The sequence below is a fragment of the Erithacus rubecula genome, assembly GCF_903797595.1.
Source record: "Erithacus rubecula genome assembly, chromosome: 9".
Taxonomy (NCBI): domain Eukaryota; kingdom Metazoa; phylum Chordata; class Aves; order Passeriformes; family Muscicapidae; genus Erithacus; species Erithacus rubecula.
This window is the reverse complement of record NC_136660.1, coordinates 31,420,438-31,441,752: the sequence shown is the minus strand read 5'-3', so window position 1 is coordinate 31,441,752 and position 21,315 is coordinate 31,420,438. Positions and strand designations below refer to the sequence as shown.

The 21,315-nt window shown below is 40.5% G+C and overlaps 1 protein-coding gene across 1 annotated transcript in view; it reads left to right on the top strand.

The window, feature by feature from the left end:
- Positions 1-20,083, top strand: part of CPXM2 (carboxypeptidase X, M14 family member 2) — a gene marked incomplete at its 5' end in the record, with an annotated part of 64,601 nt that extends 44,518 nt beyond the window's left edge. The window contains 8 exons of the mRNA XM_079312241.1: positions 1,929-2,017; positions 4,682-4,805; positions 5,701-5,897; positions 6,697-6,876; positions 8,027-8,324; positions 11,811-11,950; positions 12,418-12,517; positions 17,342-20,083. Coding sequence (XP_079168367.1) covers positions 1,929-2,017; positions 4,682-4,805; positions 5,701-5,897; positions 6,697-6,876; positions 8,027-8,324; positions 11,811-11,950; positions 12,418-12,517; positions 17,342-17,589 — 1,376 coding nt within the window. The 3' untranslated portion in view covers positions 17,590-20,083. The remainder of the gene's footprint in view (positions 1-1,928; positions 2,018-4,681; positions 4,806-5,700; positions 5,898-6,696; positions 6,877-8,026; positions 8,325-11,810; positions 11,951-12,417; positions 12,518-17,341) is intronic.
- Between the last annotated feature and the right edge of the window lie 1,232 nt (positions 20,084-21,315).

The following is a 21,315-nucleotide window of genomic DNA, read 5'->3' as shown; positions in this document are numbered from 1 at the left end:
GTATTCCTGCTGCAGCAGAAATCCAGTGATCCAAGCAGCTCTGCTACAGCAGAACCTGGCAGAGTACGAGTGTGAATTCCCTGGGGAACTGTCAAATTGAGCTCTGTTGTTGAGGAAGGGCCAGAGATACAATCATTCTCACTGCACAATTTTTTTTTTAAGTTTCCACTAACTCTACAGCATTCACAGTCATTCCCATGATATTAGTGTTTGATGTATGGAAAAAGAGCCAGGCTTTGAAAGGAGTGGGATTAAAGTATCAGGGAAAAAAATCAGTTGCTGTATATTTTGGCTCATGGGGATACAGAAAAACCTTCAACATCCTGGCAGTTTTATGATGTTTATTTTTATATTTTTTACAACGTGGAGATATTTTTTCAATTATGAGGATATTCTGTGGGGCATTAAACACATAGTCTCTTTTGAGAAGAAGTGAGGGTTTCCTTTATGATTTCCATTTCCCATCCATCACTATATTAATGAGTAATTTCTACAAATTAACATGGGTTTTGATGAGATAGGATTTTTTTTTGACATTTTTCAGTGATATTTGTAGAGCAGCCTCCATCTGGCCTTCCAGCATCTCTGCTGTAGATTAGGAAATGGAAGTGGATGGGTCATGTTACTGTGGAGCTTAATGGAACTTGCATGTTTCATTTCATAAATAACTTAAATAGTGCAAAAGGCCCCCAAAATTCTAGAATTTTACAGGAATACTTAGTGGTTTTAATGCCAAAAATAGGAAACTTAAAAATGTTATAAAGTATTTTGCAGTGTTATGAGTTTTCCATAATTTTATTAAGGATTTGTTGCATTTGTTACATATTTTTCCTACTCAGAATTGTTCTTTTCCCCCCCCAAAAAAAGTCACAGCTGACAGGTGATCCTGTTTAAAACCATTTTTTTTTCCTCTAGAGACAATGTCTTTTTGTGTTGCAATAACACAGGATGATACTTAGACTTTTTCCTATTTCACTTTCCCCCCAATAATTTTAAACCAATGAAGATGATTTTATGTGAAGGGAAACAATTTTTCATGGAAGCCTGACAACCACTGGCTTGACAAATGATTACTCAAAATTCCAGACATCCCAGATGTGGCAAGTTAAGGAATGTGTCTGATGTTTTCCAAATAGACTTGTTTGTCTCTGAAAATAAATCATAATAGATTAGGCTGGGAGCACATTTATCAGGAACTTCAAAGCTGAGCCATAACAGTCTTGGTCTGTTTATTGGTTTTTTTTCCAGGTGAAGGTCCTGGAATGTGAAGGAGACAAAAGATTCTTTTCTAACCACATATCTTCCTTTGACACTTCAAAATGAACAAACTATAAACAATATCCATAAATAAGTGCATATGTAAATTTTTAAGTAGCAAACACCTCTGACTTCCACAAGAACTCTTTTGGAAGATAATTAGGAATGTTTAATATGCCCAATTATTCCTTTCCATTTTTTGCAACCAGTGCATGGATTTGGAAAATACTCATCAGGAAAACTAAAATTCCTTGCAATAGTAAATTAATCATTTGGACACAAAACATTTACTGTGGCTTTTTCCTCTAATTTGATTTTTCTTCTCCTCTTTTATCTTGCATCTGACTCATCATTTCCCAATGCCTTTTCCCCTCCTCTGCACCCCTAGTCTGCCCTTCTGCTTTTCTGTTAAGTTTGGGTTTTTTGTGCAGAGGAGCTGTCTGGATAGCTGATACCTCCTTGCTTCTGTTTGGATCTGTATGAATTGATTTTTCCAGTTATTAGAAAGATTTCAAATTAATTGTTTCTCTGAGTTTTGCTTTTGAAAACCTGTTTTAAGCATGCACAGGACAGTGGATTTCAGATTTCACATTCCTTACATGCATGGTGCCAAAGCACCTCTATGTTTGAAATTCCTAAGCACCTGAAAACTCTTTTGTTTCTTTTCTCAGACCCAAACAATTATTACCACAGAAGAAATGAAATGACAACCACTGACAATCTGGACTTTAAGCATCACAACTACAAGGAGATGAGGCAGGTAGGCAAAGAGATTGGTGTGTGATGGAGAGGGGATGGGTGGAGGCTTTTCAGCACTGTGGAACCTGAATTCCACCTCTTCCAAATATTATTAAACTCTGTCTGCAATATGCTTTAAAAATATTTCCCTGTTTTAATCTATTAAAAGGAGCAGTCCAATAAAGTCCCAAAGTCTTAATTTGTAGGTAAACTAATCTGGAAGAGGTGACACTATGTGAGAGAGGAAATATTTTCGTATAATGTGCCACTCTTTTTCTTCCATATGTATTTGAGTGGGGAATGACACAGTGGTTTCTCCTTCTAGTTTTGACTCTGATTTAGCCATCAATTTTCTCATAGATTTCACTGGGTTTGGATAATCAGAATAAACTCTAGAGTCCAATTCCCTATTCACCACTGTGAAAATCAGCAAAAATTCACCAGAAACACCAGGAAAAAAAACCCCTCTCTTAGTATAAATTAAAATCAACCAGCCTTGTTAATCTTGTTCCTTTAACTTCAAACAGCCAACCTTGTTCTTGGCTTTGTTATTGTTTTTAATCTTGCTTCATATCACCACAGACACAAGTGTGGGTTGTCCTGCAGAAATATTTCTGCCCACTTTGTCTTCAGATATAAAGATAATATGTTTGGACTTGATGTGTGTGAATCACTTGCTGTGTGCTGGATTTTCAGTGTATTTATACTGCATGAATCACCACTGGGTTTTATTGAGCAATTGTGTACTGAGTCACGCGTTTATTTTGGTAGAGATTTCATGGCCTATATTTCTTAGCACAAAGATTAGATGAGGAGGAACTCAATTGGCTTAATTACTGTCAAGAACAATAAAATAAAATGTATTTATGTTGTCATTGCACAAAGACAGGTTGGTCAGGTTAGAAATATCTTGGGGGAAAAAAAACACAGGTTGAAACCAGAATGTTTTTGCACTCTTCATACAAGTGGAAAAATCTGTGGCTGTGAGGATTGAGCTGTGTTCTCTCCCAATTTCTGTTTTCCTCTGTGTCAAAATAGTTAAAGTTTTTGAGACCTCATTAGATTTTAATTGCTGGTGGGCAGAATATTGTGGGTTGTATTACAACAAGTCTTATATTCCCAAAACTATTCTCAAAACTTTAATGCAAAATGGAATAATAACTGCCAGAGTCAGCTTCTTATTAAAAACAAACAAACAACAATCAAAACATCCCCAACCTCCAAAATTTACATTAATGTCACTTTTAATAGCTATTTAATCTTAGAAAAATGCTGTTCTCTGAAGTGATTTATTATCAGCACTGAAGGAGGAGGAGATGCTGTTCCCTGGGCCATGTTTTGGAAGCATTACATTGCATTGCAATAAGTCAAGTATTTGTGAGAGGGAGGGATTTTCTCAATTTCAGGGTATTTTAATAGAACTCTCTGGTTAGAAAGATGAAATTTACAGTTTTCTCCTTGTAAAAGAGAATTCAACATTCTTCTTCCAGTCAGTGGGAATGTTCATTGTATCTTGTGTGCAAGATTGTTTTACAGCCCAAAATATTTATTGTGTGTTCATTCCTGTGTATATATTTGTATATATTCATGTGGTACAGGAGATGTTCCATATTTAATGTGGATATTTGAATACAACTTTGTCTTTGAGACAACAAACCCAGGTCATAGGTGAAATATTGTGTCATTTGTAGAAAATGGGAATGAGAAGAAAAAATATGAAATATGTTCATTTTCAACAATGTATTTCCATTAATTCCATTGCATGTTACCAAAAGAGTCACAGTGAATGTTACTAGAAAGGTTTTAAAGCAGGAAAAGCTCTTTGACTCAGAAAATAATCACATGTTTGCAATTAAAGAGATGATGGTGAGTTTACTGAGGCCAATACAAATATTTCCACTGACTGTAATACACTTTGAACTTGGTTCTGGGCATTTTTCTCACTAATAATGAGCATTTCCATACTTCCAACCACTTTTCTAAATGGATGTTCTTGGTATCCTGAGAGCACTGGAGTGCCAGGCACGTCAGCAAAGCTGCTGCACGTGGAATTTTCAGAGTCAGAATTTCTCTGCTGGGTTTCAGACACAACAGGCTCCCCTTCCCTCTTTCCCAGTGTGTGGAGCTGCATGGATGCAGGGAAACATCAGCCAGCTCAGTTTCCTTCCATTTGAAGAAGGTGTGAAGAGAGAAATTAGTAAACACAGGTCTGAGTCAGTAACATTATTTATACAGTATGGTTTTAGCCTTTAGCTAAAATAGAACTGCTTTTAAGGCAATATCTCTACTTGCTGGCAGAGTGAAAAAAAATAATATTTATATTGGGGAATATGTGGCAACCTGCAAAATAAATACAAAAAAAAAAAAAACAAACCCTGCATTTCTGTGCACTGATACCCTGGGTCACCTCAAGTCCCTTACCTATTGCACCTCACAGAGTGTGATGGTTTTAATTACTCTCCATTATTTTAATTACTCCCCATGGCATAATGCTTTAAAAATGAGATAGCAGAGCTATAAAATCATGAACTAAATATAAAACTTTCACAACTAAGAGTTAATCAGAGAAGCAAATGAAGAATTTATGCCACATCCAATATAGAATGAACCAATTCATAGTGGATCTATTTTGATGCTGCATTGTTTAAATATGTTCTTTTTTATTTTCTCCTTTTTCTGTTGGCAGTTGATGAAAACTGTGAATAAAATGTGCCCAAATATCACAAGAATTTACAATATTGGAAAAAGCCACCAAGGACTGAAGCTGTATGCTGTTGAGATTTCTGACAACCCAGGAGAACACGAAGTTGGTTAGGATTTTAATCTTAAATAAATCTGTAGAAGGGGAGCTGGGATTTGGCTTTTCCCCCCTCCTCTTTTTCTATATCTGCACTAATTATCACTGATGGAATTATATTCATGGCAGCAAAGATTTCAAATGTATGTGGGAGGAACCTCAGTGCTGTATTTCTAAATTGGGAAGAGGAGGGTGAGCACAAATAGAAGACATTTTGAATGTGGGATTGGATTCTTTAATGATAATTTTTCACAGTAATAAAATAAAAGTGAACTTTAATATTGGGGGATGGATTTTAGTAGTGAGATTGATGTAGGTATGGATAGAAATTTGTCTTTTTATGTGGGGTGGATGCATTGCAAGCAGGGACAGGTCAAACCTCTAAATAATTTTTCACTTGTGAGGGCTGGGGTTCAATTTCCTACCATGGTGTCATTCTTCAGAATAGAAACTCATCCAGCCTTTTGTCCTTCTCACTGTGATAGTGCCTGGGACAGCTGTTGGAATAAAGGAATTTTGTGCTCTGCTGTGTCCATGGATACACTGATAATGTGTTTAGATTGGTTGTTAGGAAAACTCTATTCTAGCAAAGTATTTTTCGTGTGACTTTTAGACCTTCAAAACTGTTAAAATCTAGATCTAACATGCTGAAATTGTGAGTATAATTAAAGATATATTTAATCAAAAATGGGTTTTGGAAGTTTTAGATCTCACTAATACCTAAGCCCTAAATAAAATAACAACAGAAAGAAATTTATTTCTCCAAAGTGCCGTCCAAGCAGCTGAGACATTTCTCCAGCACTCCTTAAGTGAAATGCTGCTGATTGCCATTGATGCCATTTGATAGAGATTTGATTTACTGCTCTGACTACAACTCTGCTGGGTGGGTTTTTTTTTTTTTTCCACAGGGGAGCCAGAATTCCACTACATTGCAGGAGCTCATGGGAATGAAGTGCTTGGGCGAGAGCTGATCCTCCTGCTGATGCAGTTCATGTGCCAGGAATACCTGGCTGGGAACCCACGGATTGTGCACCTGATCCAGGGCACCAGAATCCACCTGCTGCCCTCAGTGAACCCTGATGGATATGACAAGGCTTACAAAGCGGTAATTGGGATTAGAAACACGCCAGGGAATCCTTTTCTTTCCAGCAGATGAATCAGGAATGCTCCTCTTGTCATTATTCTGTTCAAATTTAAAAATGGAAAGATGGGCACATCAAAGTAAACACAATCCATCTTGGGAAGCAGCTGAAAGAAATAGTTTTTGGTGTGGTGTTGGCTAACAGGAAAATGTAGGTGGAAAGGAGGGTGACAGAGCTGCCAGAACAATCCATCCTGAGGTGTGCAGAGTCATGGGAACACCATTATGGAAAATGGAAAATTCATGCAGTCTTTCTTACAAGAAACCAAGCTCAACACGTGAAAATTTGCATTCATCCCCAACTGAAATGTAATAGTGTGCCTTTAAGGAGAGCACAACGTGTTGGGCATTGTAATAATTCAGTCTGGATGGCTGAAAGACACCAGGAAAAATTGTTGGGCCTGGTTGAATGCACTGGAAAATCTTCCAGAGCAGTCTGCAGGAGACTGGAACAGGAAAGTCAGATTCAGTCATGGGAGGGAATGTGTGCTGTCTCCATTGAGAGATATATTTTGGCTAACCTCAAGTAAATTTTCATGGATTTTCCTTCACCTCATTCAAAATTTCATACAATTTTTTTTTTAAAAGCTGTCACCTGTTTAATTCAGCTAATTAAATAATTAATTTTCCATTTCTCTGTATAGAACTCCCTCTGGCACAATCCCAAACATTCTGCAGGGGCTTGTTGTATTCTGAATAAACATTGATTTTTATTTTATTTCTTTTTTTTTTCTTTTTTTTTTTTTTTTTTTTTAAATCTAAGGGTTCAGAACTGGGGGGCTGGTCTTTAGGACGATGGACTCAGGATGGCATTGACATCAACAACAACTTCCCTGACTTAAACTCTCTGCTCTGGGAGTCAGAAGATCAGAAGAAGAGTAAAAGAAAAGTTCCAAACCATCACATCCCCATCCCTGACTGGTACCTGTCTGAAAATGCCACTGTAAGTAAGGCCAGGAGAGGGGACACAAAGGCTGGGATGTGCTGAGAGAATGAGATTTACATTTCTCAAGAAATTAAATACCTGGGGGTGAAGTTCCACACCTGATCTAAGTCAATAATTCCCTTTTTCTCAGTGGAAAAAAAAAAATGCATCCCCAAAGGACCATCCCCTCCCCAGCTTTTAGAGGCAGGTCTTGAGGAAAAAAATGGTTTCCTAGAGGATTTTCAGCTACTGCAAGAACCTGGAGGACTCAATACCCAAATTTTAGGGAGCAAGGTAGACGAGGACAAGCACAGCATGAGCTTGGCCATGTGGATCAGGCTTCTCCCGAGTTTTGTGGCATAGATCAGCTCTTTGAAAACTCACAGATTTGTCCTGAGATTTTCTTACTTGCTCTTACTTGAAATATATTCTTATCTCAAAAAACACTGTAACAGATCAGGCATATGCAAACCCAGTGCTGTGGCTTATATTAAAGTCGTTTATTGGCTCATGGTGCCAGAAATTTAACTTATTTTGGCCTGACCTTTTAAATATAATGGTAACTATTAATAGCAGCTTCACTGTGGCAGTTCTTAGTGCTTTAGAATCACACAATCATGGAATAGTTACAGTTTAAAGGAGCCGCTGGAGATCAGTCCAGCTCTCTGCCAAGGCAGGGTCACCTGCAGCAGGTGATACAGGAACATTTCCAGGTGGGTTTGGAATGTTTCCAGAGGGGGAGACTCCCTGACCTCCCTGTGCAGCTGTTCCTGTGCTCTGCCCCCCTCATGGAAGAGTTCATCCTCAGGCTGAGGTGAAACTTCCTGTGTTTTAATTTATGGCCATTATTTCTATGTTTAATCCCTTATTTTGGAAACAAAAAGAGGGGGAGCAGTGTCAGCACCTGACACCTGTCAGTTCCTGCTCTTGGCCTCACTCGACATAGATGTTCCTCTTCCATGAATTACTGCTGTGAAGGTTTTAGTTCATCAGGCATGTGTGTGACCTCCCAAGGATGGCTGGCAAGCACCATGATCATACAAGGCCTTCTCCTTGCCAACATCCCTCCTGCTGATGGTTCTCAGCACCTCAAGCAGCACCATCCCATTCAAGCAGCACCATCCCATTCCCAGGCTGAGCCAGAGCCGCTGTTGCCTTTCCCTCCCAGGTGGCGGTGGAAACACGGGCCATCATCGCCTGGATGGAGAAAATCCCTTTTGTGCTGGGTGGCAACTTGCAGGGGGGAGAGCTGGTGGTGGCCTATCCCTACGACATGGTGAGATCCATGTGGAAAACCCAGGACTACACGGCCACCCCCGACGACCACGTGTTCCGCTGGCTGGCCTACTCCTACGCCTCCACGCACCGGCTGATGACGGATGCCAGGAGGAGAGCCTGCCACACCGAGGACTTCCAGAAGGAGGATGGCACTGTCAACGGAGCCTCCTGGCACACCGTGGCTGGAAGTAAGTGTGGAAACCCCAATTAGTGTTATCCTGCTAATTAGGGTGAGGCCATCACGCCCGGTGTGAGTGGCGGCGGTAAAACGTGCGTTATTTCCAGATGTCATTGCTGTCATTAATTCCTGGTGACTGCTGCTGGTACAGCCAAGTTTTCTAAAAGTGCACATACTGAACATTAGCTTTAAGAATTCTGTGCACTCAAGATAGTTTGTCAGGATAAACCAGGCCAGTCCAAACCCCCAGAGAAGGTGACAAGAATAAAGCTGCTGCCAAGCACCACGGGCGGTGTCGGAGCTGAAGCTGTGGCTTCAGGGATCCCCTCAGATAAGAAAATCCTGATTTCAGCCTCCTGCTGACTGAGCTCAGCCTCAGATCAGCCCCCACTCACATTCACTCTCAGCTGTAATGAAATGCCATAAAAAAGCTACTGTTTGCCTGCTGCCATCCTATTTCTAAAACACCTGGATGTCCTTACACTTAAATTTTGCATGGGCTCCACAGGCATTCCTGCTGCCAGGATAAATCACAGCCTGGACCAATCTCCACACTCCCAAGCCTGTCACCCTGTTAGGAGCACAGAGGGGAAGCCATGGTCTGTGGTGTGGCCAAAACCTTCATTTCCAGGAAAGCTCAATTAACCCATTTTTAACAGCATTAGGCACATTTGCCTCTCTGGGTGTGCACTTGGAGCAGGCTGGGAATCAGACACTGCTGATTCATCACAGTTCTGCTCAAAATCCTCGTGTTTTTCTAAGTGAATCAGCCAAAAAACATATTACCTGAAATTAGGAAATGAGACAGGCATCAGTGGGCTGACAACAGGAGCAGCACTAATGGCAAACAGAGGCAGGCCAGTGTCTCTGAAACACAGATTTGGCTGAATCTGGCTCATGTTTGGAACTTGCAGGTTCCTCCAATGCATAAACATTTTGTGATTTTGGACATGGTTTTTATGTTGGCCCATGTGGAGTTAGTGCTGGCCAGCCTTTAAAGGCTACAGTTGAGAATTAGCTTTTCAAATATTTTTTCAGGAGGTTAAAAAGTGTTGTGTGAATTTGGGGGGAAACCTTGAATTCTTAGGTCTGGCACTACATTCCTGTGAATTTCTGCAAATTCTGAAGCATTCTCTGAGAGCTAACTTGACCACTTCATTATCTAATTTATAAATTTAATTTTCCTAAGTGCTACAAGAAACATCATTATGAATTGATCCAGAAAAGATGGCATTGGCCTTGTCACTAAGAGCTGTCACACTGAGTTCCATTAAGGAGAGATGAACAATATAGATGCTGAATATTACCCTGATTTCTCAGGACCAATTACATTTTGGATTTGCTTCATCTGATTTGTTTTATTTCTTGATGATGTTTTAATTGTGATTTATGTCCTGCTCTGTTACATTATGGTAAGACCTCCAACAAAATGCTTGCAGAAGGTCTCCCACCCATCCTTTGGTGTGGGTGCCACCCTCCTCATTGTGCCACACCTTGAAACTGCTGTCCCCTCTCTCCTCATCCACCTGCTTCCTTGCACTGGTCCTGCACAGAAACTTCTCACTGTTTACAACAAGGGAAAATTTAGATGGGATTTTTCTAATTTAATTCAGTCCCTATAGAAGCATGTGCACCACACATCCCAAACACCTCCTCATGCCTTTAAAACCCAGCTGTGCCATCTCCTGCACATTATTTTCAGCAATTTTACATACAAAGTTTCTGCACTGGGTGAACTGCACAGAGGCAAAAAAGAGATTAATTTAATTTCATTTCCTGTGTTTTTGAGGCTGGATTTGCATGTGCAGGCACTAGGGAAGAGTCGCTCTTGGCAACACAAAGCCATTTTCTTAAATACATGTATTAAAACTGAGCAATTACTGTGTATGGCAAAACATTTCACAGCAGATTAAGCAGGATGTTATACAGTATGTGAGGGGAAAATAATTGTGGCTGTTTCTCAAGTGGAGGGGAAGCACATTTATGTGGAGTAGCATATGCCACTGGCTGATGTTTAGGTTTTCCCCATCAACAAAAGCGAAAAGTTTAACATCTGTATTATATAATCCTCCTGCTCTGCTTCCAGAAGGCACTGAGGGCTCATTAAATACTTGACTACTGCTCTGTAGTAATTGGACAGGAGCAGAGATTTTGGTTTAACTCTTCCTGGTCAGAAGTATTCAGTGAACACAACTCAAGCTAATTTTTCCCATTTAAAACATAACAATTTATGATCATTAAAACTTTTAAAATATATTTTCTTATTAGAAATGTAGGTGGAACAAGAAATGAAGCTTACAGAATTTCTTCCTCTAGTGTTCATGTTCTGTATCTCATTATCTGTGTGAGGGTGGAGAATTTATAATCAGGAAAATAATTGTGAGAAAGAGGAGAGAAACCTGGGGAATGGAAATGTTTGAGCTCTATGTGTAAAGACAATCCTCCTTAGTGCTCCAGGCTTTTGCAAAGGTTACAGTGGTCTTTGTAATGCAGAATTAAACTGCAACTCCTCAGAGATTGGAGGCACTGAGGTTCCTGGGGCTTGATTAGGACATATTTCTGATGGAAATGCCAATTGCAGAGCAAGAGTGCAGATCCCAGTCTTCTGCAACACCATGGCAGGGAGAAAAGAGACCCTTTCATTTCTTACAAACCACAGACACCGTATATAGCATAAAATAATTATTACTGCCTTGATTTTTCTGGATTTTCTATCAGATTACTCAGGGAGGAGAGCAGACTGAGGAACTATTTCACCAACTGCTCTGATAAATCACCTTTACACTCCCTGTGAGCACATTGCTGTGTCCTGGCATTCAGGGTTCTGTGAGCTGGGTTAACAGCTGCACAGCCCTGCCACCCAACAGAGACAATTCCATTTGTACCCAGGGCACTCCTAAGGGAGAGCTGCTCTGTGGGCAATGTGAGGATTAGGGATTCTTGGGGCTTTCTTAAAAGCAGAGCATGGATTTTTGCAATGTCAGGATTAGGGATTCTTAATGTTTTACTTAAAAGCAGAGCATGGATTTTTGCAATGTCAGGATTAGGGATTCTAAGTGTTTTACTTAAAAGCAGAGCATGGATTTTTGCAATGTCAGGGTTAGGGATTCTTAGTATTTCCTTAAAAGCAAAACACAGATTTTTGTTGTAGAGAGAGACCTTTCTCCTGGCTGTGTCCCCATCTTCCCCACTAATAGAATCCCAGAATGGTTTGGATTGGAAGAGTCATTAAAGCCCTTCCAGCCTCTTGCTTGGAACAACTTTTCACTATCCCAAGTTCCTCCAAGCCCTGTCCAACCTGGCCTTGAGCACTCTGCTGCTTTGCTACAGAACATTTGGCATTTCTGGAAACATTTTTCCCTTCCAATTCTGCCGGCTGAGCCAGCTGGACGTTTTCCGTTTATCGAAGCAACATTAATTTGCACAAAAACTCAAGACCTGATCAATAGCTTAAAAAGGATATGAAGTTGTTCCCTTTTCCCCCCCATACTGACAGGCATCAATGACTTCAGCTACCTGCACACCAACTGCTTTGAGCTCTCCATCTATGTTGGCTGTGACAAGTATCCCCACGAGAGCGAGCTGCCGGAGGAGTGGGAGAACAACCGCGAGTCCCTGATTGTTTTTATGGAGCAGGTACTCACCAACCCCTTCCACATTCACAGATTTGGGGTTCCTGCTGTTTGCCCTTGCATGAATAATCATGGGGTTGTTGGTATTTTTGATTGGCATATCCCTTCAGCCAAGCTGGTTTGACTTCAGGGAATAAAATCATGAAGAAAATTTGATGTGGGTGCTGAGCCCTGCTAGAAAGAGACCCCAGTATTGTGTCTGTTGCTTCAGCTCTTCTTTTTATCTATAAATCTTATTTATCTTGGATTTGATGCCTCAGGAATCCTAACAAAATTCACAAACTGATTCACAAGTTAATGCCTGAAGGGCTGCTACAGGGTTAATAATGATACTTCACAATGTTGTGAGATGTGAAGTAGGAATATAAAAATGTCATTCACTTATGGAATTAATGATTCATTGTAAGTTCCCAGGAATGCTACTGTTCACTGTTGTGCAAAATTTACTTGCTTTTTTTATTCTCTTCACAGGTCCATCGTGGCATCAAAGGTATTGTGAAAGATGTGCATGGAAAGGGAATCCCAAATGCTGTTATTTCAGTGGAAGGTGTAAACCATGACATTCGCACAGGTAAAAAACCAAAAAAATTAAAAATACAAAACATCAGTGCAAAAGAACAGATTTGTGATTTGAAACCATGCCCACTAAACCATGTTCCTAAGTATCACATCCACATGTTTTTTTGAATGCTCATTTTCTGTACTTTTATCTCTTTACTGGTGTTCTGTGTTCTGCACTTGCTGCCAGTTCCATGCTCTTTGCCACTGAGGTACAGAGTGGCAGATTTGGGCACATAAACTGATTTAGGCCATGGAATATCACAGAACTTTGTGACTTGCAAATCTTTAGTGTTTGCCACAAGAAGTGATCTGAGCCAATAATGAATCTTGGAATATCTAACTTAGTTTATGATTAATTTCAGTGCTACTGTGTCTCCATTGTAAAAGACAGCATTGAATGACAGAAACTTAATTAGGCAATAATGATTCTGCCTAAAATATTTCCAAATGAGACCACTGGGAAATGGCAGTGGGAATTAAAGTAATCAGCTGTTTTTTCTAGTCTTGGAAGCCTTGGCAGTGCTGAAATTCTGCCATAAAGTGTGGGTTGTGTTACTCTGTTAACAAAATTAATGTATTGCTCTGAGTTAATGCAATATGTGATTAATCTCTAGCTTTCTGTACTCTGGATTGCCATGTGAAAAAAAAAAAAAATTCAATAAATGTGCAAGATCCCAAAATCCACCTTGTAAAGCTCAGGGAATCTTGCAGCTATTTGCATCTTGACTTATTGCTGAGCCTCTATGGCTCAAGGTCATCTGCACTTGTTAGTAAAAATAAAAGTACTTATTTCATTCCCTTTAATTTTTCTTTTTAATGAGATGTTTAAGCTCACACTCTGGAATAGCTGTGGAGATGGGAACATAAAACTTCTATCCTGTTTCATATTATCCAGATAACAATACACGTCTCATTAGTCCCTGAAACTAGAGAATTTATGCTGGAGCCAAAAAGCTAAAATGACATGTATAACTCCAGAGAAAGAAGGCAAATTGTCAGTGCTCTTCTTTCATTTATGCCTTTTAAAATGAAAAATATGTCTGTTTAAACCTCTGGGTTGCCTTGATGTAAAAATAGGCCAAGCAGGAGAAGAATGATGGCCACTGTCTCTATTCACATAAGTTTTGTTTCAAGTGAGCTGGGCTCTGCTTTTCACTGCTGCATTAACGTGCCCAGCTGCCCCATAGAGCCAGAGAAAAGCTGCCTGTAAAAGCCTTCTAATACCATTTCAAGGTTTGAGAAAATTCCTTTGCTTCTTCCTGTGGACTGAAATAAGAGCACATTGGTTTGGCTTTCTCCTGGATACAATATCCTGATGGAATGAGAGGGATGCTGACATTCAGCTAACACCATTAATGGGCTAATTGAAGGCATTGATTCCAAGAGCAAGAGCTTTGTGGGAAATTATTCCATTTTCCCTCGATGCAGATGTAATTATTGATTAAGTCTGAGTGATTCCCTGTTGTGACAGTCAGATATGGGCTGGACTCTGTGAGAAAACCTCTGGAAAAGCAGCTCAGTTGGGTGAACAAATGCAGCTTTCCCCCCTCATGATGCCAAGGCAGTTTTGGGAGTTCCTTCCTGTCATTTGGGAAATGACAAAGTAAATATTGATGGGGAAATGTGCAGTGTCTTCCTGGTGAAACACTTCTGTGTCACAGCCAGACTTCAAAGACAGATGCTTCTGTGCAGTTTTCAAAACAAAGTACAATAAATTTAATTTCACACAGTGTCCAGAGAAATTTTTATGAATATTTTTATAAGTTTGCTGTGATTTCAGTATATTTTGTGTACCAAAACCCAGGATTTTGAAGTAGCATTTAGTAATATTTAATATATTAAATATTTATTAGTCCAAGCTAAGCATAATTCTGCTATTACAGTCTCCAGCCTCACTCTTGGCTGCCTGGTCCATACAGAAAAGTTGAGTTTGTTACATGCTTTGGGTTTGCATCACTACAGCCAAGTTTCCTGGAGTTGGTAAAAGAGCATTAGACAGATTTTTATAATGCATTTAAATCAGTGCAGTTTGGTACCTTTAAATGTAAAAATTGCTTTTACACTTTTACTGTTACTTAATTGTAACTAAGGCATGTCCTTTCAGGCTCAAAGGACATTTCTCTTAATTGTAGAATTTATGGAGTAATCTGACATATTAAGTTCTTAGCAATGCTATCTTTGTCCTTTAATGCATTGTTATTTCATCTAAGCAGACATGGCAATCCTTTTCCAGCCCCAGTTTGTGGGTATGGATGCTGTCTGCCTCCAGCCTGCTCCCACTGGAACCTATTATTTCAGCAAAACTCTTATTTACTAAATTTATCTGTGTTTTTAATTGTGTTTCTTTTTGCCATCTGTTCTGAATTTTTTGTTTTGTTTTGTTTTGTTTTTACCTACTGAATTTAATCTGATTTTCAAAAACCCCCAACCTTTTAGCCTGGTATTAAATTCTGGGCAGTGACAGCTGACAGAAATACTCCTGTCTACTTGTTTCTAAATGGAAAGGAGGGAAAGTGCATCCTGCTGAAGGCTTCATACCCAGTTTTGCAATAAATTCCCAGTGGGGTGTGAATGTGTAGGTTTATTCCTGGCCCTGTGTGGGGTTGTGATGAACTGACTGTTAAATGTGTCAGAAAAATGTGGGTCAGGTTTGCAGTCTTGGGGCTAAAGCCAGGCTGGGAGCAGGGATGGGATCTGGCTGCCCTTTGGTGTTGCCAGAGCATTTACAGCTCAAAATGAGCCCTTGGGGATAAATACAAGGAATTTGGGCAGATTTATGGCTTGGCCTTTGTTCAGCTTCCAGCTGACCCAGTAGTGAGGGAGAACTCAATGAAGAATCACTCTTAGAGCCTTCCTGAAAGTGCCCAAGGCATGAGAAACCGAAAATTTGGACTTTATTATTACCCCAAATGTGGTTAAAATTACTTTTAAAACCCCTTATTATATTGGGATGTAAGAATGGACCTGATCAGGTACAATTCTGGCACACTCAGAGGCTGCACTACCATGATATAGACAATTTGCCATTTGTTAACACTTGCTACTTGCAAACACATATTTTTATTTTACCAAACTCTAAATTAAAATGCAGTTTCTTTAAACAGAGCCTGACCAGCCTGAACCTTCCCCAGACACAATATTTTTATGCAAATCATCTTTTTGTTTTTGCTACACTCTGCACTCCCAGTGAGCCAGAGCTGGTGTTAGTGAGGCTGTCAGGTCTCATCAGTGCTAAAAAATCCCAACCCCTCCTCATGTAGGAGATGTTCCATTTCTATTTTTACATGGGATTGCATATTTGAATATGTATTTTCATTCACAAGGAGTTTCTCCAGGACAGAGTGCAAAACTAATTTTAGGTAATAGTTTTTCCCCTTTTTCAATTCACAGTGGTTAAAGTCATATTTAAAAGAAGCACATATGGATACATAAAATGGGTATATCAGAGATCATTCATGGTGAAAGAGAAAAACCCAAAAACTCCTGATTCAATGAGGTGTCAAAATATATTTTTATGAGTAGTTCAGTCGATTACAGGAGCTTGGTTTGTGTATTTACATTTAACCAGGTGGTTAAATGTCCTGGTGAATTTATGTTGTAGGAAAAACAGTGTACTAAACCCCAGTGTCAGCCTTTATAGAAGGGAATATTTACTTACACGTCAAAGTGAGTTGTTATTATGTATTCACACATTTTTCTTAGTAAATAGCACCCAAATCTGTGTCCTGGCAGTCTGGTCAGGGTTGTGTGATGTGGATATTTCACTGGGACTCTTCTGGATCCCTCAGTAAGGATTAGTTTGGGAAAGGTCTTTTCTACCCCATGGGAATCACCAGATTTTGCCTCAGGCCTTTCCAACCACCAAAAATCTGCAGCTGGATTGGAGCCTTTTTTTCCTCATTTGGAAAATATGATTGAGGTGTGTTTTTCTCTAGGGTTGGCAGGATGGGGAGGAGGCAGCCCCTTGGACACCCTCCTGGTGTGGGGATGGAGTGTTTTATCTGTGGTGTCACCTCATCCATGGCCAAGGACTGCTCCTGGGGATGACACAGGGCTGAGAGTTGGATTTGAATGTCCTGTGGGTCCCTTTCCATCCCCTTATCCCCTGTGGTTCTGTGTCCTCATTTAATGGAATCAAGTTGCCCCAGGAAAGGTTTAGATGTGATGTTAGGATAAATTTCTTCATGGAAAGGGTTTTCAAGAACTGGAGCAGACTGAACTGATGCTTGGGAAGGCTGACCTGGAACAGAGACTAAACAGAGCAAAAGGAATAAAATAGGAATTTATTGAAAGGATGCACATTGGGCAGTGCAAGAGCATGGATGGGGCTACACCCACATCAAATCCAAGATGGATTCTGGTCATGAGTTTTACATTTTATAAGTTTTGGTTCATCCACATATTGGGGTCAGTTGTCCAACCACAGCTTCAGGTTATGAAGTCTCAACCCCTTGGCTTGCCCCCTTCCCTTTGATGTTTGATGTTTATGCATTTTGGGTACCAGTTGTCCTTGATCGTCTAGCTGGGAAGGGATTGTTTTGTCAATACCCTGTGAAGAGAACTTAGCAACACCTAATATGAAGTTTCAGAGTTACATACCAAGTGTGAAAAACAAAAAGGCTGAAACCCAAGGCCTCATTTCCCCCTGGGATGTGGTGGAGTCCCCATCTTTGGAAATGTCCAGAATCTGTGGATACGGCGCGCGATGACGCGGTTGGGTGGTGAACACGCTGATTGAGGATCTTAGAGCTGATTTCCAACCTCAGCCTTTCCAAACACCCCTCCCCTCTAGGAGCAAGGCCTGAAGCCCTGAACCCCCTCTTTGTCCCCCCAGGAGCTGACGGCGATTACTGGCGCCTCCTCAACCCGGGCGAGTACGTGGTGGGCGTCAAGGCCGAGGGCTACACCGCCGCCACCAAGACCTGCGAGGTGGGCTACGACATGGGGGCCACCCAGTGCGACTTCACCATCTCCAAGACCAACCTGGCCAGGATCAAGGAGATCATGAGGAAGTTTGGGAAGCAGCCCCTGAGCGTGGCGGCACGCCGGCTGCGGCAGCGGCCGCGGCCCTGGCGGCGGTAGAGCCCGGCTCCGCTTCTCTGTAGTCGTAGTGAGAGTTGCATAGCCCATCTCTTCATGCCTTTTTCTCTGCACGAGGCCTTTCTGCTAGTGGAGCTGGGGGGATGCTGCTGTGGGGAGGGTGCTTCTCGTTTTTGGTGGGGGAAAAAATCGGAAATGAAGTTCAAGTCTAACCGAAAGGAGCCCTCGGTGGAGGGGAGAGACAGAGAGGATGGAGGAAGTGCTTTGAGTTGAGCTGGAGTGAAATGGTTTGGTTGTTGGGTTGTTTAAATCCTTTGTCCATCTGTTTTCTTTAGAAATTGAAGAGAAAGGATTAAAGACAACAACAACAAAGAGATACTTATAAAGGAGAGGTGTTCTAAATGAAAAATTGAAAAGTATATCTAAACTATAGAATCAGTATATTTTTGCAACTCAAAAAATTTTGACGCTCTTTATGTTTTATTCTAACATGGGAGGAAAAGCTGAGAGGTGACAAATTCTGTTTAATATGATAAAAAGTAAAACTTTCTCTTTTTCTCAGAAAGCTCCCCTTTTGATAAGCACTCTATTCCAGGAAAAAAGCCTGCAGTGAATAACCCACCTTTGCTGTCCTGCTTGGGTTGTTTGGATTTGAGGATGCTTTGTGCTGCCAGAGTTCAATGCCAGGAGTGCTTTCTCCTCTGGCTTTTTAAGGCTGCAATTTTACTCCATGAGCTAAACCTGACAAAAAGGTTTTGGAGTCAGGAACTCTCCAGCACTGTGGGGTGGCAGTTCTTCCCTGGTGTGGGAGAAGGACCTGAACAAAGCTTTTCCTGAGGATACAGGGGTACAGCCACTTGTGCCATGTGTGAGAGGAGAGGCTTAGTCACTGAGAGGTGCTTAATTCACAAATCCACTGGTACCATCTCTTTCCTTCATTTTTGGCCCGACTTGAAGTGCCTTTTGTGCTCCTGCACCTCTCATGCCACTTTTCTGTGACATTCAAGGGGTTCTGGGCTCCTCTGCAGGTCTGCTCATCTTTTCTGGCCTTGTGCCTCTGGGGGAGCAGGATTTGTGCTTTATTGTTGGCTTTTGAGTAATAAAATTGTACAGCAGAGCAGGATTGAGGTTCAGGAAAGATGCAGAGCACATTTAGGAAATAATCAACACTGGCAAAGTGCCAGCTGATGAAAATACATTAGCTTAAATGTTATGACCTAAATTGTACCTAAAAAACCAGGCTCAGCTGCATGATTGTAGCCAGACTGTGGCTAAATAAACATCTCTTAACACACTTGCTAGCAGACTGCAGCATACTCTCCCAAATACAATTCTGTTTTAAACATTTTGATTGCTATTTACAGTTTTTGCCAATTTGATAGGGTTCTTGGAAAAGCAAAATATCCTTGAAACTGAGGAAAAAGTACAGCATGAGTAGAAAAATTACTGTAAAAATACCATGTGCCATCTTTATTAATTATTTTTTTTATTGTCAAGGAATGTAGGAAACACATAAAAGGTAAAAGGCTGCAAAATGAAAAACATAATCATGAGCCCTTGCATAGTAAATAATTGTATTCTTAAATTTCTTAGGCAATTTCAGCCCATGCTTGTTCTGCAGATACCATTAAATAACAGCAAAGGCTTCAATAAAACAGAAGAGTGCACTTTTAATTCTCTGTGACTGAAATTATGGAACACCTCCAAGTCAGCATCATTTCAATTAAGTAATAGAAGTAAACAACTCATCCAATCATTCCATCATATGTAATTATATTTTACTTATTTCACCCTCTTTACCACCCTTACAGCATCCTGTGTGCCATATATTTTTGTATAACAAATATAACTGCAGTTTGTCAAGAAGAGATTTTTTTTTTTTTAGGTGAGAAGGGATTAATGATGTCTTTGTGCAGGTAACAAAGTGAAATAATTTTGGAATATGGAGTAATGACAGCAGATAATTTGTTTGCAGTTAAGTTTGACTTGTTCACTGGCATATGTAGATTTTATGACCATCATGATAGATCAAGAGCACACAAGATTTTTTGAGTTATGAATGGAGTTTTTTGGGTGGATTCTCTCTGGAGTCCCACAAAGGCATCTTGCAGGGTAGCTGGAATGCTCTGGCAAAATTGAAATAAAATAGCCAAGTTTAAATGGGATTGAAGGTGGAAACCACTGCCTTAGTCCTGGCAGGTGAGGTCTGTCAGCCTTGAGACAATGGTGTGAGAGTTTAACTTTTCAAACCTTGAGGTTCCTGTGCTTTGTTTTCAGAAATGAGAAATAGGAAATTATTTTTCATTTGATGACAAGAAATGAATTTGATGGGGAATCCTTGGACATCTGTTGGCTAAGACTGGGTGGACTCTGCTTGCTGAAGGCCTCAGGTGCTGGGGACAGTGGCTTTGGTGTTCTCTCCTGCCTGTCTCTGGTGCTCACACGAGTTTGGGCACAGCAGAACTGGGACTAATGCATGTGACCTTACTCCATGTTAGTCCAGGCATTCCTAAATAAATGGCCTAATAGCTGTCAAGTGGAATTGTCTGTGCAATTATTTTCTGATTGTCCAGCACAGGAAAACACCCAGGCTCCAAGGAATTTTACCAAGAATATCAGATGTGAATATCTTGTGCTGAGATGTTTATGCCTGCCCTGGATGTAATGATACCAAACTGATGTGTGCCCTATTTACTGCTGTAGTTATGCACCTGGGAGTTAAAATGTTCCTTTCCTCTGAAATACACAGCACCATTATTTAACCTTCAGACACATCCAAACCACAAACCAGTAAATCTGGATACCAATGTTTTCTGTTTATCTGCCTTTTCCACCTCTTTAGAACAGGTGGGTTTTTTCTAAAGCCTGTGCTTTAAATTTCTTTTCCTTTTAGTGTTGGAGGAAAACAGACAACCCTGCAGAGATGCCAAGAAATAAATCTTGAGGGTGGATTCAGCCCTTTTGTAATTACAGATCTATTTGAACACCTTATAGCAGTTCTCTTATGTGAGAACTTTGCTAAATCTTGATCATCCCTGATAAAAAAGAGAAAAATACAACCCCTTCCAAGTAATAAGAAATTCAACTGCACAACCTCACCCACACAGGAAAGGTTGAACAAATGAAAGGTTAAAACAGGAGATCCTCCACTCTGCTTGATAATACCAACCATCAGTCATCTGCTCCCATGCAGAGCCCTGACAATCATAAAACACAGTGGGAGCTGCTGGCTTCTCCTTAACTATCCCTGTCAGGTTATCCAGCTGCTCATTTTTATTGGTGTAATTATCATCTGGGTTTTTCTCATCCAGCCTGATAACTGCCAGTGCAGTAACCTCCCAAAAAACAGCTCTCAGCAGCTGCAAATCCCACTCTGGTTTGGGTTGGGAGCAGCTTAAAATCCATCCCATTCCACCCCTGCCATGGGCAGAGACACTTTCCACTATCCCAGGTGCTCCAAGCCCTGTCCAAGCTGCCTTGGACACTGCCAGGGATGGCTGGATCAGGTGGGAATCTACAGAAGTGATATCTGCTTACAGACATTGGTATAAATGTAGTGTCATTTGGTAATCTCTAATCCAAGTTTAATTTGCTGGAGCAGAAGAGTTTTTTATGGCTTTTACCAGGAGGTGGGTAAAAACACTGATGAAAATGGATGTGAATGAAATCATTGTCTGTGCTAGTTAGGAAATCCATCATTTCATTGGATATTTTAAGCCTGTCACATATTTTCAGCTTCTGTCACCATCTACTTTTCCCTTCTCTTAT